This window comes from Dysidea avara, chromosome 7 (assembly GCF_963678975.1).
Source record: "Dysidea avara chromosome 7, odDysAvar1.4, whole genome shotgun sequence".
NCBI lineage: Eukaryota > Metazoa > Porifera > Demospongiae > Dictyoceratida > Dysideidae > Dysidea > Dysidea avara.
Window position 1 is genome coordinate 16,203,611 of NC_089278.1, and position 20,742 is coordinate 16,224,352.

Genomic DNA, 20,742 nt, shown 5'->3' on the forward strand with positions numbered 1-20,742 from the left:
CCATTTAGAGAGTTTAGCTGCAAACAAATCACCTGTAGAGAGTTCAGCTAGAAACAAATCACACCGTAGAGAGATCAGCTGGACGAAGTCACCTTGTAGAGAGTTCAGCTACAAAGAAACCATCATGTAGAGAGTTCAGCTGCAAACAAATCACCCTGCAGAGAGTTCAGCTACAAACAAATCACCCTGTAGAGAGTTTAGCTAGACGAAGTCACCTTATAGAGAGTTCAACTACAAAGAAACCATCATGTAGAGAGTTCGGCTACAAAGACACCACCATGTAGAGAGTTTAGCTGCAAACAAACCACCTGTAGAGAGTTCAGCTAGAAACAAAATACCCTGTAGAGAGACCAGTTAGAAGAGGTTACCTTGTAGAGAGTTCAGCTACAAAGAAACCATCCTGTATATAGTTCAGCTACATTTCAAGTCACCCAGTAGAGAGATCAGCTGCAAAAAATATCCTGTGGGGAATAATGGGCATGTAATAAATATATGTATATAATTTGTATAATTACTAATAAAATCAAAAAATAATTGAAGTACTAAAATTCTTCTTTAAGTTCTTCTTCCTGTAGTAAAGAAAAAAACACATGGGTTAAAAAAGCCCCAAAGCCAGCCATAGGCCAGCTTTGCAGTATACAAATACAAAAAGAAGTGATATCTAATCAAAAACAGCCAAGCTGTAAAAAAAGGTGCGACCCCCAAAAAGGCCATGGTGAAAAAAGATGTGAAATCCAAGGTGGCGGCCAAGAAATGGCTGTGATGGTAGGTTAATGGTTACATTTTAATAACGACAATTCAGGTGAATTTTGTGCCGCTTGGCCTTGGCACCAAATTCACCTGAATTGTTGTTATTAAAATGTAACCATTAACCTACCATCACAGCCATTTCTTGGCCGCCACCTTGGATTTCACATCTTTTTTCACCATGGCCTTTTTGGGGGCCGCACCTTTTTTTACAGCTTGGCTGTTTTTGATTAGATATATATATCAAGACACACGGTAGTGTGTCGTGCGGCCCAAGAAGCCGGCGCGCCACACCGTGAGTATATTGACAGGAAGAACGAAAACGTCATTTTCACACCTTTGTATCTCGGTGATCACTTATCTGATTGGAACCAAATTTGCTACACAGTTGCCCGCCAGCCAAGGGAGCCTACATTCCAAATTTGAAGGAAATCGCTCCAGCCATTTCCGAGATACGAGCTGCCAAAGTTTCGTTTTTTTCTTCTTTTTTTTCTTCTTCTTCTTCGTCTTTTCGCACACTTGCAAAAATTGCTATAACAAGCAAACGCGTACTCCGATCGCCTTGAAATTTGGCACACAGAAAGGGAGTCCAAAGGCGAATCCTAGCATCAAATGTGATATAAATCCGATGAATGGTTCAGGAGTTATTACCGATTATTCGCGTAAAACAAGATCGATTTGTTGTCACGCCTACAGGGTAAACCGCTCCATGGAATGAGTTGAAAATTGCTATGTAGATGGAGTAACCATCGTAGGAGTGCCTTTTGGTGGTTTGAAAGGAATCGAGATAAAGACCACGGAGATATGACACAAAACCCAACCTGTGTCACAATTACGCGATCGATTTTTATGAATAAAAAAGTATAAGTTTTCACGCCTACTAGGCAAACCGCTTAGAGCAATGAGCTGAAAATCGGTGTATAGCTGGAATAATCTTCATAGAAAGTCCTTGCAGTAGTACAGAAGAATCGGATTACAAACCACTGAGTTATGATTCTATAGCCAACTCCGTGTAGCAAATGCGAGATCGAGATACTCTAATAGAACAGTCACCCTAATAGAGCATTCGGCTAATTTATTTACTCCATTATAGAATTTTATTACATCACAAGTTATTCTGTAGGGAGTTCAGCTGCAAACAGTTAATCTTATAGACAGTTCAGCAAGAAGACAGTCACCATGTGGAGAGTTAAGCAAATATACCACTATAGAGATTCAGAACATTACAAGTCACACTGAAGAAAGTTCAGCTATAAACAAGCCATGCACTGTGTAGAGAATTCAGTTACAATTAAGCCACTCTCTAGAGAATTCAGTTACACAGAATTCAGCTACACACAAGTCACTGTGGAGAGAGTTCAGCTACAAACAAATTACCCTTTAGAGTGATCAGCTACAAACAAAACACTTTGCAGGGTGTTCAACTGCAACAAATCAATTACCTTTAGAGCGATCAGCAATGAACAAATCAACACAAATCTACCTGTAGAGAGATCAGCTAGAAACAAATCACCCTGTAGAGAGTTCAGCTACAAAAAATCACCCTGTAGAGACATCAACTAGAAACTAGACACAATGTAAGGAGTTCAGCTACAAGCAATCACCCTGTAGAGAGTTCAGCTAAAACAAATCAACCTGCAGAGAGATCAGCTACAAACAAATCACCTTATAGACAGTTCAGCTACAAACAAATTACCCTGTAGAGAGATCGGCTACAAACAAATCAACCTGCAGAGAGATCAGCTACACACAAATCAACTTGTAGAGAGATCAGCTACAAACAAATCACCCTGTAGAGAGATCAGCTAGAAACTAGACACAATGTAAGGAGTTCAGCTACAAGCAAATCATCCTGTAGAGAGTTCAGCTACAAACAAACCAACCTGTAGAGTGATCAGCTAGAAACAAATCACCCTGAAGAGAGGTCAGCTACAAAAAATCACCCTGTAGAGATATCAGCTAGAAACAAATCACCCTGAAGAGAGGTTAGCTACAAAAAATCATCTTGTAGAGAGATCAACTACAAACAAAACACTTTGCAGAGAGTTCAGCTACAAACAAATCAACCTTTAGAGCGATCAGCAACAAACAAATCAACCTGTAGAGAGATCATCTAGAAACAAATCAACCTGCAGAGAGATCAGCTACAAACAAATCAGCTTGTAGAGAGATCAGTTACACACAAATCAACCTGTAGAGAGATAAGCTAGAAACAAATCACCCTGTAGAGAGATCGGCTACAAACAAATCACCTTATAGATAGTTCAGCTACAAACAAATTACCTTGTAGAGAGATCGGCTACAAACAAATCACCCTGCAGAGAGATCAGCTACACACAAATCAACTTGTATAGAGATCAGCTACAAACAAATCACCCTGTAGAGAGATCAGCTACAAACTAGACACAATGTAGGGAGTTCAGCTACAAGCAAATTACCTTGTAGAGAGTTCATCTACAAACAAATCAACCTGTAGAGCAATCAGCTAGAAACAAATCACCCTGAAGAGAGGTCAGCTACAAAAAATCACCCTGTAGAGAGAAACAAATCACCCTGAAGCGAGGTCAGCTACAAACAAATCAACTTTTAGAGTGATCAGCAACAAACAAACCAACTTGTAGAGAGATCAGCTACAAACAAATCAACCTGCAGAGAGATCAGCTACAAACAAATCAGCTTGTAGAGAGACCAGTTACACACAAATCAACCTGTAGAGAGATAAGCTAGAAACAAATCACCCTGCAGAGAGTTCAGCTACAAGCAAAACACCCTGTAGAGAGTTCAGCAACAAAGAAACCACCATGTAGAGAGTTCAGCTGCAAACAAATCACCTTATAGAGAGTTAAGCTACAAACAAATCAGCTTGTAGAGAGATCAGCTAGAAACTAGACACAATGTAAGGAGTTCAGCTACAAGTAAATCAGCCTGTAGAGAGTTCAGCTATAACAAATCAACCTGCAGAGAGATCAGCTACAAACAAATCACCTTATAGACAGTTCAGCTACAAACAAATTACCCTGTAGAGAGATCTGCTGCAAATTAATCAACCTGTAGAGAGATCGGCTACAAACAAATCAACCTGTAGAGAGATCAGCTAGAAACTAGACACAATGTAAGGAGTTCAGCTACAAGTAAATCAGCCTGTAGAGAGTTCAGCTATAACAAATCAACCTGCAGAGAGATCAGCTACAAACAAATCACCTTATAGACAGTTCAGCTACAAACAAATTACCCTGTAGAGAGATCTGCTACAAATTAATCAACCTGCAGAGAGATCAGCTATACTTAAATCAACTTGTAGAGAGATTAGCTACAAACAAATCACCCTGTAGAGAGATCAGCTAGAAACTAGACACAATGTAAGCAGTTCAGCCACAAACAAATCAACCTGCAGTGAGATCACCTACAAAAAAGCACCTTGTACAGAGTTCAGCTACAAACAAATTACCCTGTAGAGAGATCGGCTACAAACAAATCAACCTGTAGAAAGACCAGCTACACACAAATCAACTTGTAGAGAGATCAGCTACAAACAAATCACCCTGTAGAGAGATCGCTAGAAACTAGACACAATGCATGGAGTTCAGCTACAAGCAAATCACCCTTTAGTGAGTTCAGCTACAAACAAATCAACCTGCAGTGAGATCACCCACAAAAATGCACCTTGTACAGAGTTCAGTTACAAACAAATTACCCTGTAGAGAGATCAGGTAGAAGAATTCACCTGTAGAGTGTTCAGCAACAAAGAAACCGCCATGTAGAGAGTTCATCTGCAAACAAATCACCCAGTAGAAAGATCAGCTAGAAGAAGTCACCTTGTAAAGAGTTCAGCTACAAAGAAACCATCATGTACAGAGTTCGGCTACAAAGAAACCACCATGTAGAGTGTTTAGCTGCAAAAAATCACCTGTAGAGAGTTCAGCTAGAAACAAATCACCCTGTAGAGAGATCAGCTAGAAGAGGTCACCTTGTAGAGAGTTCAGCTACAAAGAAACCACCACATAAAACGTTTAGCTGCAAATAAATCACTTGTAGAGAGTTCAGCTACAAATAAATCCCCCTGTAGAGCGATCAGCTAGAAGAAGTCACCTTGTAGAGAGTTCAGCTACAAAGAAACCATCATGTAGAGAGTTCAGTTACAAACAAATCACCCTGTAGAGAGATCAGCTAGAAGAAGTTACCTTGTAGATAGTTCAGCTACAAACAATTCACCCTGTAGAAAGATCAGCTAGAAGAAGTCACCTTGTAGAGTGTTCAGTTACAAAGAAACCATCATGTAGAGAGTTCAGCTGCAAACAAATCACTCTGTAGAGAGTTCAGCTACAAAGAAACCGCCATGTAGAGAGTTCAGCCTCAAACAAACCACCTTGTAGAGAATTCAACTACAACAAATCACCCTGTAGAGAAGAAGTTACCTTGTAGAGAGTTCAGCTACAAAGAAACCATCATGTAGGGAGTTCAGCTACAAAGAAACCACCATGTAGAGAGTTTAGCTGCAAACAAATCACCTGTAGATAGTTTAGCTAGAAGCAAATCACCCCGTAGAGAGATCAGCTAGACGAAGTCACCTTGTAGAGAGTTCAGCTACAAAGAAACCATCATGTAGAGAGTTCAGCTGCAAACAAATCACCCTGTAGAGAGTTCAGCTACAAAAAAATCACCCTGTAGAGAGTTCAGCTAGACGAAGCCACCTTATAGAGAGTTCAGCTACAAAGAAACCATCATTTAGAGAGTTCAGCTACAAAGAAACCACCATGTAGAGAGTTTAGCTGCAAACAAATCACCCTGTAGAGAGACCAGCTAGAAGAGGTCACCTTGTAGAGAGTTCAGCTACAAAGAAACCATCCTGTATATAGTTCAGCTACATTTCAAGTCACTCAGTAGAGAGATCAGCTGCAAGAAAATATCCTGTGGGGAATAATAGGCATGTAATAAATATATGTATATAATTTGTATAATTACTAATAAAATTAAAAATAAGTGAAGTATTACAAAATTAATCTTCTTTAAGTTCTTTTCTTCTTCCTGTCATAAAGAAAAAAACACATGGGTTAAAAAAGCCTCAAAGCCAGCCATAGGCCGGCTTTGCAGTATACAAATACAAAAAGAAGTGATATCTAATCAAAAACAGCCAAGCTGTAAAAAAAGGTGTGGCCCCCAAAAAGGCCATGGTGAAAAAAGATGTGAAATCCAAGGTGGCGGCCAAGAAATGGCTGTGATGGTAGGTTAATGGTTAAATTTTAATAACGACATTTCAGGTGAATTTGGTGCCGCTTGGTCTTGGCACAAAATTCACCTGAATTGTCGTTATTAAAATTTAACCATTAACCTACCATCACAGCCATTTCTTGGCCGCCACCTTGGATTTCACATCTTTTTTCACCATGGCCTTTTTGGGGGCCACACCTTTTTTTACAGCTTGGCTGTTTTTGATTAGATATAGATTGCAGTAAAGTCTGCGTTTTGCTTTACAAGGAGATCATCTATATTCTTTCGAGCAAGAATTTCAGCTGCTTTTCAGTATTGAAGAGCTAGTTAGTACTAACAATGCTACTCCTGGAAATTGGGACAGTAAAAAATTAACACCATAATGATTCGAATATTGATTATATAATTTTGAAGTATTAACCCATACATAAGCTGCATGAGCATGCTACAAAATACTCATTACTGAATTGACTATTTTGTTAACACAAATGGCTAACAATAGCTATATATTCATAATAATTATTATATCTGTGCAGTCTCTCTCTCCCTCTCTCTATCATATAGTACGGTAGTACTATATTATTAGGAATCATTGAGGTTTGCAAAAAATTGACAGCCTCACAATACCTTCATGGTTCCTTAGCAGTATTGGTTAGGTATAACCAAGCCCAAATGAGCCTTCAGTATGACTTGAAATGCTCCAAAAAAATTCTAGTGGGATTTTCTACTGACTGACTGACTGACTGATATCTTCAGACAGTGGTAGCTCCATAATGACTAAAGCAACAGGCTTGATTTGTTCATTGTTCTTCAGCCTGTTAGTTGTCTTTTGGCATACCGCAGTATGTTCAATGCATGCTTCATGGACTTATCTTTGTGTCCCAATTTACCTTTGCTGACAGCATCAATTCATGGTAGCATGTGATGGCTTTCTTATGGTTTGTAATGGAAATTGTCCATATTTTTTGTAGTGGCTAGATTGATTGCAGAGATGCTTCTCAAACTGTTCTTCACTTGTAATGCTGTGTAACGAGCTGAAAACAAAGTGTAGACCCCTTAAGGCTTAAGAAGGGGAAAAATGAAATTTTGATGTCAAAATCTTACAAATGGCTGGTACAAATGTAATCAAACTTGCTGAGTACCCTGCCCTGCCTGGAAAACAACTATACGATGCAAAAATGGTGTAAGGGGCCATGGAGCTATGGATGCTTCTTGTCAATATACACATAGTGTGGTGTGCCAGCTATGACACACTACCATGTGTCTTAATCTTCAGGATCTAATGTGTGTGCAGCAGGAAAGGAAACAGTGGCCTACTGTCAGCATAAGAAGAAATTAGATTTTATGTTATTGCATAAACTCTAATGTGTAAACTTTTGTTATAGGGTAGATGAATATCACAATATTAGAGTAGCAGATTTTGGCCTAACTAAAGATATCTACACTACTGAATACTACAGAGCTGATAAGCATACTATATTACCAGTAAAATGGATGGCACTAGAGTCAATACTGGATCAGTACTTTGATGAAAAAGCTGATGTGGTAAGTGCGCACATATTGTATAGTTTTATACAAAAGGACCTATAACTGCTTGGGTTAACTAATCATCAAAGTCAAATCATTGCGTCATTGCAGTACACACACATTTATTGTAAAAAAGTGAAGTAACATAATTAAAATAGCTGGAATAAGTTTGAGGTTTAATAGTTACATGTCGATGTTGTCATAATGATTGACATTAATACCTATAGATTCAAACTAAACCTTACATATAATCTGTGACAACTTTATCCAACATTTTCATGCAAATTTTGATGACTGGTATATTTGATACCATGATGCTATAGTTGCTTAGCTTTTACCTTGTAACTTCATAGCTGTCAGTCTGATTTTATTTCTACAAGTGGTTTCACCATGTAGCCATGACAAAGATTAATGTAGATATTTTTGGTATATGTTAATTATCTTTATGCATCTTTTATGTGTGCTACTAAATTACAAGACAATCTCTTTATGTGTTTGTATATCGATTGTTGAAGAAAAAGTGTTTTCTTCTGTTGTGTTAATAATGTTCACATAGTACATTACTATATATAGACAGTGTGTATAATTATAGTTTTGTCTGTCTGGTTGTACATTGCAGTGGTCATATGGAGTCACTTGCTGGGAAGCGTTTTCACTAGGCAGGATACCTTATCCTGGTGTAGAGAATCAACATGTAGTAGGTGTTTTAAGAGATGGAAACAGATTAAGTAAACCAGTTCTTTGCCCACTAAAACTGTAAGTGTGTATTTCTATACCAGTGTGTGAGTACACCAAAAGAGTAGCTATTGAATGTTAATGAAAATACAACCAGTGGTTAGACTCAGTCATGTGGCCAAGAAAATAAAAGGACATGCCTCACAAAAATAAGTGCAAGGTACTACCATATAGCTTAAACATTTTGAGGGAGAAAAAGTTTGCTGATTTTTGAGGTTTAAACAGTAAAAAGTTTATCTTTGAAATATTTATATCTTTATATAATACATTTGAGATCGTTTGAAAATCCACAAAATGTTTAAATATGTATTTTTACATTGCTCAACCAAAATATCCCTCCCCCTGCAAAATATTTAGGCTCTAAAAATATTGTGTGTTATTTAGATGTAGCAGCAACGGTTTTGCAATCCTCACAATTCACGTGATACAAGCTTTCAACTCGATATCAGACGCAGACAATACTTGTATATCCATACTAAGTCACCCACCCAATATGAGGTGAATCAGTGCCAAGGAAGTCAGGGGCAGTTTTTCTGTGAAGTTGGCAACTCAAGATCACAAACGGTAACTTTGAATGAGACTAACTGGGTGCAATTGATATAATGTCATATGACAAGTGAATATGATAATTGTACGAGTGAACGATTCTCCATGCACATGTGTGAATTATTTGGATACTGGATGCCATCAAGAGGCTGGTGTTCAGAAAGCAGCTGACATGTGTATGAGGTTACACAGGTGTACCAGGTGTATATGTCAGGTGACAGTGGTTACACAATGGAAATAGTCTACAATAGTTTTATCAAGTTTAGTTTTCCTAGATCATCCCCCTAGACTCCCAAGAATGACATTTATGTCTTTGCACTAGCCACTTGAGTCCCTGGCAGCACTTTCCACTGGCTCTCAGAACCTTTATTTGTACTGTCAGTCATTAATAATAATATTGGTAACAGAAGGAGTTAATATCTGGAGCAGCCAAGAATAATTCTTAGTACAACTAACTATAATAAGCAAGGTTTTAACATTGGACTTTATCATTGATTTACGTTCTGTATTCAGTCTTGCTGCATATCCCTGCATTCCTAATAAATTCCTCTTAACTCTACATAATTGGATAGTAATTTGGCTGCCTTTTTCCTCTACACTGACTATTGGAAAGGCAGCCAGATTACTAGCCAATTAGAGTATCACAAGGCTGAATTAGAACACGAGTCAATGAAATAAAGGATCTAATTTTAAAAATGTATATAGTTAGCTGTATTAACATTCATTCTTGGCTGTTATAGATACCAGACTAGCTATACAAGGATACAAGACAAGGTTGAGACCATATATCTTAATGATCATTAATTCTTGTGGCCATTGGGACAAGCTTATTTATTTATTTGTCAAGAATATGGTTTCACCAAAGGCTTGAGGCCTGCATAAGCATGCTTCCAGAATCCAAAACAGTACAAAACTACGGATGGTATCTAGTACAACAAGCATTCAAACAACAAGTAGACCAAAACAGTACAGATGAAAACTAATTACAAAGGTGGTGAAAAAGACAACCACATTAATTACTTAGGAGATGATAAAGAGTCCGGCGAAAGACTGGGACACAGGAGAGAGATAACATAGAATACAGGATACAGTTCCAACAGAAAATAGTATTCACAATCCCAGTGTACAATTAATGGTTGAACTCAGCTAGTATGTGATGATAATTTCATCCAGTTTGGTTCTGCCTAGGCTAAACATTGGCTTTTTGTAATCAGGACATACAACAGTGTGTCATGCAGACAAGGAAAGCCAATGCATCCGGGCATGCGACAGACAAGTGTGTATGTATACAGGAACCAAGAAAATGTGATCATACAATCATACCTTGGTAATGGCTAAACAGAAATAGCCCATTTTTTCTGTAAAATGTTTCTAGGGATGGGGCACCTTTCTTACCAAATTGGAATCATTCCATGCAGCTGTCTTTGAGATATGTGCCTTCTAAGTTCATCTTATTTTCTTTGTATTTTTCTTCATTGCCAATTTTTTCTTTTCTCAATGCTTACAAAAATTGCTATAACTCTCACAAAATTTATTAGATTCTCTTCAAATTTAGAGAGCATAATAGTCTACAGTGCATATTTATGTAAAGAAGTAGTACCAAGTTGTGAGTGCTGGATTTTCAAAAATTACAAGTGCAATTTTGTCATACCTGTAGGATAAATGACTTGGTCTGCAGAGAGGCTGACCATGATAGTGCAAACCTTTTGTGAAGTGAAATTATTGATAGTATTAGCTAAGGAGATATAAAGCAAAAAAATCAAATATGTGAAACAAGCTTGATTGAGATACTCTAATAGAACAGTCACTGAGAAGTATGCACAAAAAAGTCCAGGGCTTGAGCCAGGGACTTCCACACCCAAAAACCCAAATCCTATGCACTCAGCCACTACTACCAGCTGCTCATTTATTTTAATTTCTACCTTATAAATAAAAGTTCTACACCAATTAACAAAATGGTAAAGTTTAATAATTTCATAGATTTATCAATGGAAATTCTATGTGCGTTGTATTAAGAGTGCTTAGAAAAATGTGTGTTCTATTAGAGTACCACAAAATATTAACAAACTGTAGTCAAATAAAGTAGACTACATGTCAAACATACGTAACAACTGGCCTGCAGTTTGAATCCTGGGGTAGGAGGGATTTTTTCTTTCTTTGTCCCATTTTCTGTCTCACCTTATTGTTAGCTACTGTAAGTTAAGTTCTCTAGTTCCTGTTTGGTAATTCAAAAGCTGCAGTACATGTTCCTGTCTGACCATCAGTACTGGCTCTAATAATAATAATAATAACAATTATGCAATCAAATACTCTAATAGAACAGTCGGCAATAGTGTGATTGTTGTCACGCCAACTGGCTAAACTGCTTGTGCAAACTAGTGGAATTTGTTTGAACATGTCAGTATATATAGTCAGGTACAAACATTTGGAAATCTGTTTAAATACCAGTTATATGGCAAGGTTATAATAATGCCAAACCCACTCATACATGTAATAAGTGCATTTTGAAATAACCTCATATAAAGCAGTCATAATTCAACAATGCAAAATTACAAATCAATACAAAAATTTATTTCAAGTGAAAATACCACATAAAATCTAGTTCTTCTGTTTACCTGTAAAAGAATTAAAAAGACAGGCAAATGCCACCCCAAAGGTTTGGTGCTTGCTTATACGAATGCAGAATGAAATGATGTCTAATTCAAAACAGCCAAGCTGTGCAATTGACATTGCAACATCATTGCAGCCATTCCTTGGCCACCACCTTTGATATCGCATCTTTTTCATACTAGCCTGTTTTTGGAAGGTTACTCTCCTTTTTACAACTTGGCTGTTTTGGATTAGATTTAATACATCCACTGGGATGAAATGTTACTGAATACATGTACTTCAATATGTTTAGTAAATACATTATACTCTCAATTTATAGCTTTACTTTGATGGAAACCACTTGGCTTGAAAATCCTGCAGAGCGACCTTCATTTATAGATATTGTAACCGATTTAAATCAAAGTAAGATGGTACACAGTTAACGGTGATATTTGCATACTATAAGCCAATTTTATAAGTTAAACATAATGCATATTTGAGTGGCTTTTAATCTGATTCTTCTATACTACTGAAAGACTTTTCTATGGAAATACAAAGCAAACCAAGCAAAAGTTTTCATGCCTACTAGGCACACTGATGAGAAAAATGAGCTGAAGATCAGCATGTAGATGGATTATTGCAATGGTCGTAAACTTTTGTAAGTAACTTGCATGCACGTGTTTAATGGTATGCAAAGTGACATAACAAATTTATAACTATATTATGTGGTACTTAAATAATTTTGTATGTATACATCTTTTATATTTTAGATATATTGCAGCAATGAGACTGTTGAAAAGAAGTTAACAGTCGTTTTATCTATCATACTGTCATATTTATATTAATTTTGTGCATGTACCACAATATCATTATTTAAATGTATAATCTATGAATATGAACGTGATAGCTATATATGCTGAGAAATGGTGATTAGCTGTGACGCTTTTATCAAGGATGTGAGATTGCAGTGATTCACTTTTAAAAATGTTTATTGGACTGTACACCAAATTTAAATTTGTGCATAGTATAGTGCTATAATTATATTGTCCACAAATCTGCAACATCTGTTTTGGCTAAACTGTTTCGTCATGTAGCGGTGTTAATAGAATGCTGACAAATGAATGCTAGCCATGCAGTAGTAGCATAAAGTAGTGCTGAGAGGTTTTGATATGTCATTACAGATGGCATGATGTATATTGTTACTTGATATTGTGGTATAACTACACTATCGGTATGCCTTAGTAACATGCCATTTTAGACCTCTCCTATTATATTTAAAAAGTATAGTTTCTAAAAATTTTTTACTCAAGGCAGAATTGTGTTGGCAAGCAGATTGCAATATCCATATGTACACTTTTCATGCAAGCAGTGAAAGTGTGTCTTAAAATCCGCAGTATTGAGATGTTAAGAAATTAGGCACTATCAAATGTATTTAAAATAATACAGCTGTTATTATTGTATCATGCATGATCAATAATGATTGAAGGTTTACAAATAATCATTAACATGCTACCTTCATGACACATCACGGCACATTACTGCATGCCCTACACAAACCACCCTTCCACCGCACCGAGCTCTAAACACATTACTTCACATGATATCATATAGAAACATCACTTCACATACATGTATACACATATGTACATACAACTCTTTTGGGGAGGTAGGGCAACTGAGGTGAGGCGCATTTGCTTGAAGGGGAATCGTGTGTTATTACTGTTCCAGTTGTGCCATGCTTAATGCTGTCTTTGATGATGTAACTTACAAGACATTAATAACGCCCAACAGTACATACACCCAACAGTGCCTACGCTCAACAGTACTTATGCCCAACAGTACCCATGCCCAATTATAACTTCACCCAATAGTGCCTACACCCGACAGTACTCACAGCCCACATTACCTACACCCAACATTACAACACTCTAGAATTACCAACATTCAGTGACAGCCCACATTACAAACATCTAGTCGCAACAAACATTACAAACATTAAGTCGCAACAAACATTACAACATTTAGTCGCAACAAACATTACGAACATTTAGTCGCAACAAACATTACAAACATTTATTCGCAACAAACGTTACGCACGTCGCAACAAATAACCACATGTAATCGCAACACACAACCACATTTAGTCGCAACAAATATCGCACATATAATCGCAACACATAAGCACATATAATTGCAACAGATAACCACATTAGCCGCAACAAACATAGGCATATTCAATCACAACAAAAGTAACCAGTTTGAACATAGCATTTACAGGTAAGTCGCATTAGTGATAACACACACATCTTTGGACTGAATTACTTTTAACTAAGTTCAGCAATTTGCGCCCAATTTCCCCCAAAATAGTTGTTAACAGTGATATAAAACATACACATGATGATATATATTTTTGCAGAACTTGTGTGGTATCTATTTGTCATAATTGAATTAATGTTCCAGTACTATTACCGTACACATACAATATCTAAGCTCACAATGAATACAACATCATGAGTGACAAAATCCAATTCTTCCATTGACTGTAACTCTGATTTACCATAGCACTCATTACTGTTACATTATGACTATGCAATACTGCCACATGTGATGGTAATTAACCCTTAATGACATCAGAATCTATGAATGATGTAATGTATATAGTAGTAGTATAATCAATATGTATCTGTATATTATTATCACAGTGGTCGTGTTGAAACCATAAATGGAGTCTACCACTACTGGGACAAGCCATCAAATTGTACTGCTGCCCCCCTTTGAATAGCTTCTTATGTACTGACCATAAGATTTGATGATAAATATTATTCCCTTTACCATGGCTATGGGATGTGTACAGCCATAAATATGTGACATGTTTTATGTGAATGCAATGTATCATCTGGCGATGTTCTATGTACCCCATATATTTTCAATGAAACTACATGACTGACTTCAGCGGCCGTATCAATATGCACACAAACACAAGCAATGTAGGTTAATGTGAACCTACACATGAATATGCGTGACGGTAACAAGTGCTACAAATTAAAAATGACACATAACTCTAGTACATTTGTTGACATGTTGGGATAATGCACAGAATGAAGAGTTTGAGTTGAATAAAATATCAGAGACCTTCGTGAAGTGTTCAAATCTAATAAGGATTATTAGTGATTATCAGGGTTCCAAGCTTGTTAACTATGGAGCATGCATCATCTACTGCATAGTAAATAAGAGCACATGCAGAGGGGGCTATAAAATTGTTACTGCTGAAGCCCACAGGTGCTGACCGGTGAGGGTACTGAAAGGTTCTAGTTGAGTACATTCTGAGCAAGGGGGTCACCCAAAACAGATGGGTTCACAAATGCAGATTGAAAGTTGTGTGCTGTGTACACGGAGTGTGGGCCTGTGTAACCGAAGTTACACCCTTGTCAAATGTCGGATAAGATCAGCTGTACAAAAGCCTTGTCAGGGTGATTGCATAGTTCACACTCAAGAGTAAGTGGTGCTGTAGTAGTGGGGCGCATGCACCCCACTTATGCCTGCTGGGTAGGGGAATTCCCACAAATAAGGTGGGGCAAGTGTGCTTTGTAATTGGGTGCGCACTTTTGCATTGTTTGCAAATGATGAGGTATTGACAATTGGTTTGTTGGCAAGTTCTTAGGTTGTTCAAATCACAGGAGATTTGCGCGAGTGATTGTGGTGAGAAGAGTAGAGGAGGTAGGATGGACTGCTAGTTTAAAGCAGTGTTGCACCGATAATTGGGTTGAATTATCAGTAAAAGCCGATATTAGCTAATTTTACAAGTAGCAATATCAGTTACGAAGTGGAGATATTTCGTTGATTAACTAAAACCCACGATCAATCATTGATGACGGTAATGAACAGGTGAAAGTAAAGAAGCTGTGAAATGCAGCATACAACACTTAACTGTTTATAACTATGTAGGCTTTTTTTTTGTGAAAGTATGGTTGCCAGGCTATAGTAGGCTGTGTATATTTTTAGGCAATTAGTCTATCACTTTTCACAAATGGTCTCAGATCCCACCAGAAATACTGTTTGATAAGCTGGCTTAGCTATTTTATAACCAATTGGCTTCTTTTCCATGAAGGGGTTAGTGGCAATACTTTAACAACGCTGTAAAATCTTATGCCCACTCAATTTACTACATTGATTACATTTGCAATGTATTCTAGGTGATTTTCTGCTCCCCCTTCCTTGTTCTGAAGGACTGAATATCGGTTAATATCAGCATAACATTTACAAGGATAGGCAAATATTGATATTGGTAAAATTAATGTGAAAAAATGTGTATTGGTGCAACACTAGTTTAAGGAGTATAATGCACTGGTAGCTGAACATTTCTAGCACTCGGGATAGTTTAGCTAGAAGAATGGTGGAGACATACATGTTCCGGGCCACCATCCATGAGGCAAAGGAGTTGATTTTTGGAGTGGGTGGGGATTGGAGCAAGTTGAAAATGCATCACTCTGAGATGACATTTGCAGCATGAATATTTGCATATGTTGCTGAGTGGTGGGTTCATCGGGTACAGAGAATATGGCATGGGCAAATGAGCTATTGAATTCTATGTACTACTCCACAAGGATTCCAGTGCGTAAGTGTGCCGGTATTGGAGCTATTAGTGGAGGAGGATGAGTAGTAACAAGAATGGCTAGTTTTTGAGTATGCAGTTCTAGCTGGTTGAGGATGGCCAGAACAGCAGGACACGGCCTGAAGTGTAAGTTGTTGTTGATTGAGGAACTTTGGTTGCTAGCTGTAGACTGCAGCTGAGGAAATAATTATGTTCGGGTTGAGAGGTAGGGGTCACTGTTGCTCCAGAAGTAGGAAGCACGAGTTGTGCCAGGGAAGCCTGTGGACTGGGGATAGCAACTGTGACCTGTGACTGAGGTATTTGTGTGCCATTGGACGTCGCTTGAAGTAACAGGTTTGCAAACTGTGTTGTAACAAAAGTAGACGCAGTGACTCGTTACTAAGGCTCAAACGAATAGTAGCTTTCTGTATTCGAATATTTACTCAACTATTGTCCGAATACTCGAATATTCGGTGTAAGGTTTCATTGCTATGAATGCAATCCAGTAATTAAGGTGGCCACTACCAAGAAACCTATAAAGAACCACAAACAAGTTTGTGGCTTCGTATGAATAACTTACTGAGAAGAAAAGGGTAGCATAGTGCCCTTTCTGAAAGGATTACCGCAGCGATATTGTGATGGAAAGTGTTTATAACAAAGTAGAAGTATCTGGAGTAAACCATGAATCCATAATATGAAGTCTTGTGCTTACGGCGATCTTCCACAGCATTAGTACATCTTCACCAATTAGTGGCTGCCTAATGCTATTTCTACTGTTCGCTTCTTCAACACCATTCTTTCCATTCACTGGCATCGTCTCCGCTTCCTTAATTGCTTACAGCTAATCACGTGCCATTGTATAACGATCATGTGCGAATATTCGGGGGTTAATTTTATTATTCGAATACTATGCCAACGAATATTAATACGAATAATCGGTTATTCGTTTGAGCCTTACTCGTTACTCATTGTAGCCGCGGCGTCACTGTGACTGGCGGTTGCGTTGGTATGCTGAGATGACACTGTGGGAGTCGCATAGGAAGCCTGACCAGTACTGGAACAGGTGGAGTGTCATCAGCGTTATGTGTTGTTGCGTCATCCTACAGTTTCCAAGAGTCATGGAGTTCATCCTCGGAATGACGCAGGCTTCTGTACCTCCGCCAGGAGCGGAAATCCAGAAACAAGCTGCGACAGCCAAGCCGATGAGGCGGCGGAGCGAAGGACCGCCCTAGAGCCAGGTCCAACGCCTCGACGAGCCCCTCCGCACGATCAGTGGTTGTCTACCCCTCACAGCACTATTGGGACGCGTTGCTGGTTAAGTGATAGCTATCGCTATTGAAAACAAGCCCGCGTGAGCCAGAAACCCACTATAGTTTTACGTCACGCGTTCAGTTGATAGTTGAATAATGCAATAGCTATACCAAATTAAGACAGTTACACATGCAGTGTGACTTAGCTGGTTTTGTAGCGGAGCAGCTAGTAGGTTCCAAGTTGGTGATGAGGGATTTCACTGGCGTAGCTTAGCGATCTCAGTCAAGCAGCTTATGACGGCTTCTCTAGCAGCAGCTAATGACCGACGACGGTTTATCCTGTTAAACTTCTCTAGTTAGACCTCCAACTTCTCCAGTTAGACCTCTAAGGGCTGAAAAACTAAAACCGGGCACCAAACGCACACAGTGAATTTAGCACATTATAATTAAATTGAGGGCACCAGCTACTAACAATTTCTCCTCCCTTATAGAAACAAATACTTTCTTCCTTATGTTTTTTCCTTAAGTGTGAATGCAACTGTCATTAAAATTCTTAAGAAACTGCAGTACAGCCAGCACCCCGCAAGCTTGATAAAGTTAGTTACTGTATATGGGCTACTAAATTTTGCATGACTTGCAGACTCATTACTTCAGCGTTTATTGCTTACTTGTGTGTTGCTAAGAGCACATTTAAGTATATACAGCCAGAGTGGGCATGCTACAGATGCACGTCATATTCCAAATTTGAGTAGAACCTGCTCAGTCATCACTGAGATATGCACTTTCAAAGTTTGTTGTATTCTCTTCTTTGTATTTTTCTTAATCCTTTCCATATTTTTTTTCTTTTTGCACACTTTAGAAAAATCATAATAACTCGCATGTGCTTGCATTTCAAACTTGGAGGGCTGTAAACACATAATTCAGTACACTTACAGTCCAATATGTGTACAAATCATATAAAGAACAATATAGATATGTGTGATCTCTCAAAAATGCTGAACAGCAAAAGCAATTTTATTGTCACACCTACAGGTACACCACTCGATGGAATAGCTTGAAAATGGGTCTGTAGATGAAGTAACTATCATAGTGCAAAACCTTTTGTGGTTTGAAAGGAATTGAAATGATGGTCATGGAGTCATAACAAAATTTCCATTCGTATATAACAGGTGTGTTATTTAGTTTTCATAAATAAAAATAATAATAATTTGTTGACACTTGTACCAGACAAACCACTGAAGAGAAAAATGAGCTGAAATTTGTTATGTAAATGGATTGTAACTTTAGAAATTTAAAGTCTTTTAGTTGTTAAGAAGATCTCAGATTAAATCAATTGAATTATAATGTGAAGACCAGCTATGTGTAACCAGTGTGTGATTGAGATACTCTATAATAGTACAGTCACCCTGTCAGAGTTCAGCTATATTACAAGTCACCCAATAGAGAGATTACAGCTAACCCAGTAGAAAGTGCAGCTACACCAAGTCACACTGCAGAGAGTTCAGCTATAAGTCACTCAGTAGAGACTTCAGCTACATTAAAAGTCTCCTTGTAGAGAGTTCAGCTACGTAACAAGGTACCAATTCAGCTACATTATAAGTCACCTAGTAGAGAGTTCAACTATGTTACAAGTCTCCTGTAGCGAGTTTAGTCACATTACAAGTCACCCAGTAGAGAGTTTAGTTATGTAGCAAGTCTCCTTGTAGAGGGTTCAGCTACATTACAAATCCATGTAGACAGTTCAGCTATATACAATACAGGCCACAGAGTTCAGCTAGTTACAAGTCATCCAGTAGAGAGTTCAACTACATTACAAGTCTCCCTTTAGAGAGTTCAGCTATGTAACAAATATTCCTGTAGAGAGTTTAGCAATGTAGAAAGTCTTCCTGTAGAGGGTTCAGCTACATTAGAAGTAATAGTTTTCAGAATTACGAGTCACCCAGCCACAGAGTTCACTACTTACAAGTCATCCAGTAGAGAGTTCAGCTACATTACAAGTCTCCCTTTAGAGAGTATCAGCTATGTAACAAGTATTCCTGTAGAGAGTTTAGCAATATAGCAAGTCTTCTTGTAGAGGGTTCAGCTACACTAGAAGTAATAGTATTCAACTATACATTACAAGTCACCCAGCAGAGTTCAGCTATGCCAAGTCACCCAGTAGATAACTAGCAATGTATATAACAAATCACCCTGTAGAGTGCTCAGCTACAATACAAGTCCCCATAGAGAGTTCAGCTATGTCAGTAGAGAAGTCAGCTGCATTAAAATCTCCCTGTAGAAAGTTCAGCTACTTTGCAAGTAGATAGTTCAGCTGCATAACAAGTCTCAAGTCACCCAGTAGAGAGATCACTCAGATCAGCTACATTACAACTTACAATCCACCTAGTAGCTATGTTCCAATCTGTCAGTAGAGAGTTCAGCTACATTACAAGTCACAGTTCAAGTGACCATGTAGAGAGTTCAGCTACAAAAAGTCGCCTTGTAGAGGTTCAGCTACAAACAAATAATTACCCAGTAGAGAGTTCAGCTACAAACAAGTGATCCTGTAGACAGTTCAGCTACAAACAAGTGATCCTGTAGAGAGTTCAGCTACAAACAAGTCATTCCAAGTTTTAATTTGTCTGTTTGTACATACTGTGTGTATATCATCAAGTACAATAGTACTGAATAAGTAGGAACTGGTAAGAAATCATATGGCTTCACAAATTTTTGCACTTTAAAAAAACAGCCTTGCACAAAAATAAACAGCTGGAATACATTAGTACTACTATAATGATGCTGTATCTTGTATAACGAAGTGAAAAGTCGAATGTTTCGATGTACAGTGCATTTTAAAAATTCCGAAATTCATCTGGATTTCGTCTGTCTACCCCTGCCTGCTGTAAGACTAGGTGTACAGCTCCAGAAATTTCAGACAGCCAAAGTAATGACGGCGGATTCACGAAACTGTAGTGGTCATCAACTGCATGATCGTGATATTTGCATTTAAAATTGTTGCTTGTTTATAGTTTAAATAACAAATGCAGTGACAGTACAGTGACAAACTGAATACGATCTTAATTACATGGCACCTGCGGTAAGTACTTTGTATGGACTAGAGTTAACATGGTTTGCTGAAGAAAGCTTGATGAAATCCAGTTTATGCAGCATGCGCCACAACCCAACACATGATTTTAGTGAGTACATGTGTGTGTAAGACGAGGGTGAACTGGTTTAGTACCCAAGGAGTTGTCTCTAGCATTTATTAGCGGTGGGTAGTCGTTTTATAGTCTTACCAGTTTAGCTTCTTCTTTTTTGTGAGGTAGCTAGCTTTGAGGGGCAGATCCACCTCGGGATCCAGACTTCTAAAAGTGAGGGTTCCACTTTTAATGGTGGACTCTCTAGTGATGTTTTACTGTAAATCATCAACATTTAGGCCATTAGGAATGCAGCTGAAATAGCTTTAAAAGACAAAATGATCATTATTTTAGAGGCGCTTATTGCATACGAAGGTAAAAGATAGCTGCTTCAAGTGATATTTTTACTATGTGGAAAACAAAGAGTATAATA

General features: G+C 38.0%; 1 protein-coding gene across 1 annotated transcript in view; it reads left to right on the forward strand.

Annotated features, from left to right (window-relative positions):
• LOC136260015 (tyrosine-protein kinase receptor UFO-like) overlaps positions 1–12,255 on the forward strand; it is a 38,012-nt gene extending 25,757 nt beyond the window's left edge. The window contains exons 10-13 of the mRNA XM_066053607.1: positions 7,341–7,500; positions 8,102–8,238; positions 11,693–11,775; positions 12,123–12,255. Of these exons, the coding sequence (XP_065909679.1) occupies positions 7,341–7,500; positions 8,102–8,238; positions 11,693–11,775; positions 12,123–12,139 (397 nt within the window). The 3' untranslated portion in view covers positions 12,140–12,255. The remainder of the gene's footprint in view (positions 1–7,340; positions 7,501–8,101; positions 8,239–11,692; positions 11,776–12,122) is intronic.
• The last annotated feature ends 8,487 nt before the right edge of the window (positions 12,256–20,742 follow it).